The sequence below is a fragment of the Protomyctophum bolini genome (assembly GCF_963924005.1).
Source record: "Protomyctophum bolini genome assembly, chromosome: 18".
Classification (NCBI taxonomy): domain Eukaryota; kingdom Metazoa; phylum Chordata; class Actinopteri; order Myctophiformes; family Myctophidae; genus Protomyctophum; species Protomyctophum bolini.
Window position 1 is genome coordinate 1,208,134 of NC_137879.1, and position 10,000 is coordinate 1,218,133.

Genomic DNA, 10,000 nt, shown 5'->3' on the forward strand with positions numbered 1-10,000 from the left:
GATCAGTGCTGCTCTACGAGGATCTGGGCAGTACTGTCGACACTCACTGTTTCCGCATCTACCTCGCCAGCAACAACTCCTCGCATGTTAAAGTGAGCAGAACACCTATGGCTTTTATACAGTGATAATCATGTGAAACATGTATCACTATATTTGTTTATGTTTAGAGTGCAGGTGTTAAGTTAACCGTTTCAGTTCATACGACGTGTGAGACCGTCATGAGGATTAGAAACGATCGTAGCCTTGGACGTCTGTGGACGTCCTAGCGACGTCCTAGTGACACGGGGCGAGATAAGAATATTCAGAATTTTTCCTTTTTTTTTTTTTCGATATGCTGGCGCTTCATTTCTGCTCCTCATCCGTCTCTCCCGCAAAATATGAACACTTTTTGGGTCATATATCGTATAAATTAAAACGATCGGGATGTTAGGTCAATTTGTCAAGTCAACTTTTTTAGGAAAGTGTTTCCGGTTCATGGCTTTCAGAGTAAAAGCGATCAGACAACTCCGGCACCCCAGAGCTCCTATTTTGAAGCACTTCCGGCACTAAATGTGTTAGAGAACTCCATGCTAGAAGGCTTTCTTACCTTTATTTGTGGTTGTTTTTGCCGCACGCACTCGAGCCAAATCGACCGGCTTCATCGGGAGTCGTGCGCTTGCAAATCATTGCTTGCTGATTGCAAGAGAAATGTTGTATAGTTTAATTGATATTAGTTCTCAATAGACTTATAATGGGAAGATCGAAGAAAAAGGCCACAAATCATGAACCAAACCTCCAATCCACCCCAAATTTGAATCGGATGTCACAGGTGGTTTAATCAGCCAAGAGCCAAAATTAATTACATTTTCATTTCGCCGCAAATGTTGCAAAAAAATGTTTTTTGGGGGGATAAATCCCCTCCCAAGTAACAGGGGTGATGTGACATTGTAATTGACTAGCAGGGGATGAACACAGGGGTGACGTGACATTGTAATTGACTAGCAGAGGATGATCACAGGGGTGACGTGACATTGTAATTGACTAGCAGGGGATGATCACAGGGGTGACGTGACATTGTAATTGACTAGCAGGGGATGATCACAGGGGTGACGTGACATTGTAATTGACATTTTAATTGACTAGCAGGGGATGATCACAGGGGTGACGTGACATTGTAATTGACATTGTAATTGACTAGCAAAAGTAGCTAAGGTGGAACACACTTCCAACACTACTACTTAGTTGAAGATATTTCCAAAACTCACTCCTATCAGGTTAAATTGAACTCACCCCTATCAGGTTAAATTGAACTCACCCCTATCAGGTTAAATTGATTCCTCACCTCCTGAGTCCTGATAAAACTCACCCCTATCAGGTTAAATTGATTCCTCACCTCCTGAGTCCTGATATGACTTTCATCCATATATAAATCATCAATTACACCTATGCCATTTCTTTGCCAACAAAATGAATATTTCTTCAGACTCCATCTCAGCCCGTAGCACTTTCTGTAGCATTTGCCCAACAACCTTACAGGCGAAAGCAAAGGCTCAGCTTATGTAACTTATATGTAGACATAGCACTACATAGTATATGCATAGTTTCATAGTTTCATTATATAGATATATCCCACTGTTAACTCTATATTACATTATTAGACATGACTTTTTCATCGTCTGAAAAGAAGATGACGCTTTATTTGTTTCTTCGTTTTTATCGTTCCCTAATCTAAAGTGTGTGTGTGTGTGTGTGTGTGTGTGTGTGTGTGTGTGTGTGTGTGTGTGTGTGCTGTCCTTGTGTGGGGCAGGACATCAGGAAGAAGTTGAAGAAGGGACGCTTCAATACGATTGACAAGAACACCTTCTGTTCGATGGGATACGAGGACTACCATCTGACCAGTGAGCCACGTGGGGAAATCGATCCCGAGGTGTGTGTGGATAGTAGATAGGTGAAGCTAGTATGAACATGTATGTGTTTATTATGAACGTGTGATGTCAGATGATTATTAATGTTCTGTGTCTGTGCAGTTCCTGCCATTCACCGTGGAAACCAGAGGTTTCTTTGAAGCATACTATGAGCAGACTCCTCCCTTCAAGTTGAATCTGAAGGCGAGTGGTTCAGATGTTACGGCATGGACTGCAACCATTCGACAAGGTACCTACCCTAAGCACACAGCAGTCACCCGATGGTTGTCTTTATGTACACACAGCCACCTGTCTACTGAGATGGTTGTCTTCATGTACACACAGCCACCTGTCTACTGAGATGGTTGTCTTCATGTACACACAGCCACCTGTCTACTGAGATGGTTGTGTTCATGTACACACAGCCACCTGTCTACTGAGATGGTTGTGTTCATGTACACACAGCCACCTGTCTACTGAGATGGTTGTGTTCATGTACACACAGCCACCTGTCTACTGAGATGGTTGTGTTCATGTACACACAGCCACCTGTCTACTGAGAGATGGTTGTCTTCATGTACACACAGCCGCCTGTCTACTGAGATGGTTGTGTTCATGTACACACAGCCACCTGTCTACTGAGAGATGGTTGTCTTCATGTACACACAGCCGCCTGTCTACTGAGATGATTGTCAGCTTCATTAATATTGTTTGCAGTGCATTTCTGAATAATACATATATATGTTTATCTTGCGTCAGGTGACTTGGTCGGTGACTTGGTCGCTGAGAAGAAGCCAAGCTGGAAACATGTTCTTCGTTGGTCTCAGCCGGGCTCGAGCAAATGGAAAATGCGTGAGTGTGATCGATGTGACTTACAGTTCCAGAATAATAATAGAAAAAAATAAAAAATAAAGCTGCTTTTAATCCTTCCTTCATCGTTGTGATTGTTATGTATTGTCTGGTGTATTTTTCACTTTCTTATCTGTTACCTCCACTGCTGTGCTATTATTATCATCCTGTTTCTTTATTGTGTTTCCTTTGTTGTTCAGCACTTTGTGACCTTGTTGTTACCTTATTATTATTATTATTGTTATTGTTATTATTAGTGTTATTGTTATTATTATTACTATTATTCACACATTCATTCAATAAATTCCTTCTTTGCGTTTCAGCTGTGCCTCATCCAGAGAAGACCATGGCTTCTTCCACTCAGGTAAATACTACAGGTTTTCTGGCAAATACAGCGACTCAAAATCAGGTCACATGGTATCGTTACACTCAATACACGTTGCCTGCTTCTCCCGTTGATAGGAACCCTCTGTGAAAATCTTGAAGAAGAACAAGGTGAAACTGGCCAGGTGGCTCCAAGCAGACTTCCAGGTGATTCTGCAGTATGCACACTCTGAAGAGCTGGTTGATGACCGAGTGTACCAACAACTGAAGAGTAAAGCACAACCAGAAGAGGCCTGCTATGACCTTATTGACGCGCTGATGTCTAGAGGAGAGAGCTCTTCATCTGACTTCCTCAAACTTCTCAGAGATCCAGAGGTTCACAACAGCTATAATACACAACTCAAGGACTGGGTTCTTTCTCTGGAGCTGCCAGGTAACACACAATACAATACAATACAACACAATACAATGAAATACACTACACTACAATACAACACAATACTAACCCTAACCTTAAGCTGCCAGGTAATACAATACAATACAATACAATACAATACAATACAATACAATACAATACAATACAACACAACACAATACTAACCCTAACCTTAAGCTGCCAGGTAATACAATACAACACAATACAATACAATACAATACAATACAATGAAATACACTACACTACAATACAACACAATACTAACCCTAACCTTAAGCTGCCAGGTAATACAATACAATACAATACAGTACAATACAACACAATACTAACCCTAACCTTGAGCTGCCAGGTAATACAATACAATACAATACAATACAATACAACACAATACTAACCTTGAGCTGCCAGGTAATACAATACAATACAATACAATACAATACAATACAATACAATACTAACCCTAACCTTGAGCTGCCAGGTAATACAATACAATACAATACTAACCCTAACCTTGAGCTGCCAGGTAATACAATACAATACAATACAATACTAACCCTAACCTTGAGCTGCCAGGTAATACAATACAATACAATACAATACTAACCCTAACCTTGAGCTGCCAGGTAATACAATACAATACAATACTAACCCTAACCTTGAGCTGCCAGGTAATACAATACAATACAATACTAACCCTAACCTTGAGCTGCCAGGTAATACAATACAATACAATACAATACAATACAATACAATACAATACAATACAATACAATACAATACAATACTAACCCTAACCTTGAGCTGCCAGGTAATACAATACAATACAATACAATACAATACAATACAATACTAACCCTAACCTTAAGCTGCCAGGTAATACACTACAATACAATACAATACTAACCCTAACCTTAAGCTGCCAGGTAATACAATACAATACAATACAATACAATACATATACTATACTATACTATACTATACTATACTATACTACACCACACTATACACTACACACTATACACTATACACTACACTACACTACACTACACTAACCCTAACCCTGATCGGGACATCGCTATAGTGTCAATAGTATATCCATATCATAATATTAGACGGGATAATGTCTGTGATTTTGGATATGGCATAGCAGGTGTTCTATAAAAATATAGAAATATCGGATCGAGAAAAATCAGTGTCGGATGATGCTCAAAATCAAATGAATTCGATCAGGAGCAAAGACAACGTGACGGAGACGACGTCCCTACCGAGACAAGATTTTAACCATTCTGTTCACTTTACACCCGAAGGTCCTGGCAGATAAAACACCGTCCACCCGAAGGTCCTGGCAGATAAAACACCGTCCACCCGAAGGTCCTGGCAGATAAAACACCGTCCACCCGAAGGTCCTGGCAGATAAAACACCGTCCACCCGAAGGTCCTGGCAGATAAAACACCGTCCACCCGAAGGTCCTGGCAGATAAAACACCGTCCACCCGAAGGTCCTGGCAGATAAAACACCGTCGGCCCGAAGGTCCTGGCAGATAAAACACAGTCCGCCCGAAGGGTTGGATTGGGGGGTCAGTCCCTGCTTGGCACTCAGCATCAAAGGGTTGGATTGGAGGGGTCAGTCCCTGCTTGGCACTCAGCATCAAAGGGTTGGATTGGAGGGGTCAGTCCCTGCTTGGCACTCGGCATCAAAGGGTTGGATTGGGGGGGTCAGTCCCTGCTTGGCACTCAGCATCAAAGGGTTGGATTGGGGGGGTCAGTCCCTGCTTGGCACTCAGCATCAAAGGGTTGGATTGGGGGGTCAGTCCCTGCTTGGCACTCAGCATCAAAGGGTTGGATTGGAGGGGTCAGTCCCTGCTTGGCACTCGGCATCAAAGGGTTGGATTGGGGGGGTCAGTCCCTGCTTGGCACTCAGCATCAAATGGTTGGATTGGGGGGTCAGTCCCTGCTTGGCACTCAGCATCAAAGGGTTGGATTGGGGGGGTCAGTCCCTGCTTGGCACTCAGCATCAAAGGGTTGGATTGGGGGGGTCAGTCCCTGCTTGGCACTCAGCATCAAAGGGTTGGATTGGGGGGGGTCAGTCCCTGCTTGGCACTCAGCATCAAAGGGTTGGATTGGGGGTCAAATCAACGAATCAAAAATAATTCCAGAGTGAGCGCGGCTGCGTCTCACCGCTCCAAGAGATCAAAGGTCACTGCGTTGACGTGTGTGACGAATCGCACGACTTTGACTTTGATCATTAGCTAGTTTTTATAGGACTTGTTTTCTGCTAGATTGCCGGACGTTGTACAGAGAGACAAATGTTGATGGAAGTCTTTAATTTGATCCTTAACTATAATTATAATTATGCATTTGATGTATTACCTCGTGTTTGCATTGCTTACTGTAAATAACTCTGCGCCAAGAGCGTCTGCTAAATGTCTACATTGTAAAATGAAAATGGAAACATTTGTTTACTACAGACCACCAGAGAATGGTCTACTGACCACATCTACTGACCACCAGAGAATGGTCTACTGACCAGCAGAGAATGGTCTACTGACCAGCAGAGAATGGTCTACTGACCACATCTACTGACCAGCAGAGAATGGTCTACTGACCACCAGAGAATGGTCTACTGACCAGCAGAGAATGGTCTACTGACCACATCTACTGACCAGCAGAGAATGGTCTACTGACCAGCAGAGAATGGTCTACTGACCACATCTACTGACCAGCAGAGAATGGTCTACTGACCACCAGAGAATGGTCTACTGACCAGCAGAGAATGGTCTACTGACCAGCAGAGAATGGTCTACTGACCAGCAGAGAATGGTCTACTGACCAGCAGAGAATGGTCTACTGACCAGCAGAGAATGGTCTACTGACCAGCAGAGAATGGTCTACTGACCACCAGAGAATGGTCTACTGACCAGCAGAGAATGGTCTACTGACCAGCAGAGAATGGTCTACTGACCAGCAGAGAATGTTCTACTGACCAGCAGAGAATGGTCTACTGACCAGCAGAGAATGGTCTACTGACCAGCAGAGAATGGTCTACTGACCAGCAGAGAATGGTCTACTGACCAGCAGAGAATGGTCTACTGACCAGCAGAGAGGTCTACTGACCAGCAGAGAATGGTCTACTGACCAGCAGAGAATGGTCTACTGACCAGCAGAGAATGGTCTACTGACCAGCAGAGAATGTTCTACTGACCAGCAGAGAATGGTCTACTGACCAGCAGAGAATGGTCTACTGACCAGCAGAGAGGTCTACTGACCAGCATAGAATGGTCTACTGACCACCAGAGAGGTCTACTGACCACCAGAGAATGGTCTACTGACCAGCAGAGAATGGTCTACTGACCAGCAGAGAATGGTCTACTGACCACCAGAGATTGGTCTACTGACCAGCAGAGAGGTCTACTGACCAGCAGAGAGGTCTACTGACCAGCAGATAATGGTCTACTGACCAGCAGAGAATGGTCTACTGACCAGCAGAGAATGGTCTACTGACCAGCAGAGAATGGTCTACTGACCAGCAGAGAGGTCTACTGACCACCAGAGAGGTCTACTGACCAGCAGAGAATGGTCTACTGACCAGCAGAGAATGGTCTACTGACCACCAGAGAATGGTCTACTGACCACATCTACTGACCAGCAGAGAATGGTCTACTGACCAGCAGAGAGGTCTACTGACCACCAGAGAATGGTCTACTGACCACATCTACTGACCAGCAGAGAATGGTCTACTGACCACATCTACTGACCAGCAGAGAATGGTCTACTGACCAGCAGAGAATGGTCTACTGACCACCAGAGAGGTCTACTGACCAGCAGAGAGGTCTACTGACCAGCAGAGAGGTCTACTGACCAGCAGAGAGGTCTACTGACCAGCAGAGAGGTCTACAGCAGACCCTTAAGGTTGGAGAGCCCTGCTGTACTGTATGTAGGCTATTGTAGGACTGACAGTACAGTACAGCATCCTTTACTGTGATACATGATACATGTACTTGATTTGTACACTTTGTAAGGTTGTAGTAAATGTACAGATGCTATAATTATGTGACGTTAAAATAAAGTTTTAGATCTATTATGAGAGAAGGTGTTCGGAGATAATTAAGTGGGTTGCTGTCTGTCTGTCTGTCTGTCTGTCTGTCTGTCTGTCTGTCTGTCTAAAAATAGATTCTTCAGAATGAGGGGACTTTTGTATCATTTCCACTCAACAGCTCTAAGGTATATTAACCCATTCTGACCTGAGATCAGATTCTAGAAATGTCTTCTACATCCTGACAGTTTTCCATTCTGACCTGGTTCTAAAAATGTCTTCTATGTCAGTCACTCTTCGATTTTTCAAAAATAGCAGACCTACAAGCTCGTAGCGCGCCACTCGGTGGCGCGCTATGAGCTTGTAGATCTGCTGTTTTTCAATAGCTAAAGCACGACATGATGCTATAACACCAAAATGGGTTAATGAGTAAAATGTTGAAAATGAGTGGTATTGCCCTTTAAACCCCACACAGCATTGGTATTCTGGGGACGCTTTATATGGAGTCAGAACTACAGACTCACTCCCAATCTAAACTATGGAATTATTATTAGTATTATTTTACCGTGAATAAATGACCGTTCACTTGCCAGCCTTGTTGCATCCTTTAATAACCCTATAGACATGTAAGGGAATGTAACGATTGAGGGCTCGTCCGGTCCACAAGTGAAGGCCCGGTTTGAAAAGTGCTGGCTGAGTTAATTTGTTTACGGTGCTTTAATAAGGAAGTGGAGATGGCGACCGCTGGCCTCGATGCGTCCGTGGTGGCATTAGGGGGGGGAGAAAGAAACGGTTAACTTCCCATGAAAACATGAACCTTGGTCACTCGAGCATGGAGCGCCCAGGGGTAAACTGTCTTTAAATGATCTGATGAATTGAGCATGGAGTGCCCAGGGGTAAACTGTCTTTAAATGATCTGATGAATTGAGCATGGAGCGCCCAGGGGTAAACTAGTTGTCTTTAAATGATCTGATGAATTGAGCATGGAGCGCCCAGGGGTAAACTGTCTTTAAATGATCTGATGAATTGAGCATGGAGCGCCCAGGGGTAAACTGTCTTTAAATGATCTGATGAATTGAGCATGGAGCGCCCAGGGCTAAACTAGTTGTCTTTAAATGATCTGATGAATTGAGCATGGAGCGCCCAGGGGTAAACTGTCTTTAAATGATCTGATGAATTGAGCATGGAGCGCCCAGGGGTAAACTGTCTTTAAATGATCTGATGAATTGAGCATGGAGCGCCCAGGGGTAAACTAGTTGTCTTTAAATGATCTGATGAATTGAGCATGGAGCGCCCAGGGGTAAACTGTCTTTAAATGATCTGATGAATTGAGCATGGAGCGCCCAGGGGTAAACTGTCTTTAAATGATCTGATGAATTGAGCATGGAGCGCCCAGGGGTAAACTAGTTGTCTTTAAATGATCTGATGAATTGAGCATGGAGCGCCCAGGGGTAAACTGTCTTTAAATGATCTGATGAATTGAGCATGGAGCGCCCAGGGGTAAACTGTCTTTAAATGATCTGATGAATTGAGCATGGAGCGCTCAGGGGGAAACTAGTTATACAGTGATTGTTTATGAGGGTTGCCGTGGCGATACAGTGATTGTTTATGAGGGTTGCCGTGGTGATACAGTGATTGTTTATGAGGGTTGCCGTGGTGATACAGTGATTGTTTATGAGGGTTGCCGTGGTGATACAGTGATTGTTTATGAGGGTTGCCGTGGCGATACAGTGGTTGTTTATGAGGGTTGCCGTGGTGATACAGTGATTGTTTATGAGGGTTGCCGTGGTGATACAGTGATTGTTTATGAGGGTTGCCGTGGCGATACAGTGGTTGTTTATGAGGGTTGCCGTGGTGATACAGTGATTGTTTATGAGGGTTGCCGTGGTGATACAGTGATTGTTTATGAGGGTTGCCGTGGTGATCTGTGATTGGCCGATGCAGCGGTGGTCGGAGCGTGGGAACATCCGTTGCCGTGGAAACAAGAGGAGTGTTTTTCTCTCAATGAGAGAGAGAGAGAGAGACATAGAGAGAGATAGAGATACATATAGAGAGATAGAGAGAGAGAGGGAGATATATATATATATATATATATATATATATATATATATATATATAGAGAGAGAGAGAGACATAGAGAGAGGGAGAGAGACATAGAGAGAGAGAGAGGGGGAGATATAGAGAGAGAGGGAGACATAGAGAGAGAGGGAGATATAGAGAGAGAGGGAGACATAGAGAGAGAGGGAGATATAGAGAGAGACAGAGATACATAGAGAGAGAAATACAAACCCGGTCTTTGAAACGGAACCTCTGTGAATGCAGAGGTTCCCCTAGAGGTGTCACAGCGCCCCCTGGAGCAGTGATACTCAACCTCAGGCCCGCGGGCCACATCAGGCCCGCGGGACCATTATGACTGGCCCACCAATGAAAATCTAAAAAAAAGAAGAAAAAAAAATCTGGAAAATGAAATAAAAA

The 10,000-nt window shown here is 43.9% G+C and overlaps 1 protein-coding gene across 1 annotated transcript in view; it reads left to right on the forward strand.

Moving 5' to 3' along the window:
- The window catches only part of LOC308333047 (D(5)-like dopamine receptor), a gene marked incomplete at its 3' end in the record, with an annotated part of 40,108 nt that overhangs the window by 27,765 nt on the left and 2,343 nt on the right, over window positions 1-10,000 (forward strand). The window contains exons 10-15 of the mRNA XM_080789244.1: window positions 7-92; window positions 1,787-1,906; window positions 2,007-2,133; window positions 2,643-2,735; window positions 3,056-3,096; window positions 3,195-3,489. Of these exons, the coding sequence (XP_080645370.1) occupies window positions 7-92; window positions 1,787-1,906; window positions 2,007-2,133; window positions 2,643-2,735; window positions 3,056-3,096; window positions 3,195-3,489 (762 nt within the window). The remainder of the gene's footprint in view (window positions 1-6; window positions 93-1,786; window positions 1,907-2,006; window positions 2,134-2,642; window positions 2,736-3,055; window positions 3,097-3,194; window positions 3,490-10,000) is intronic.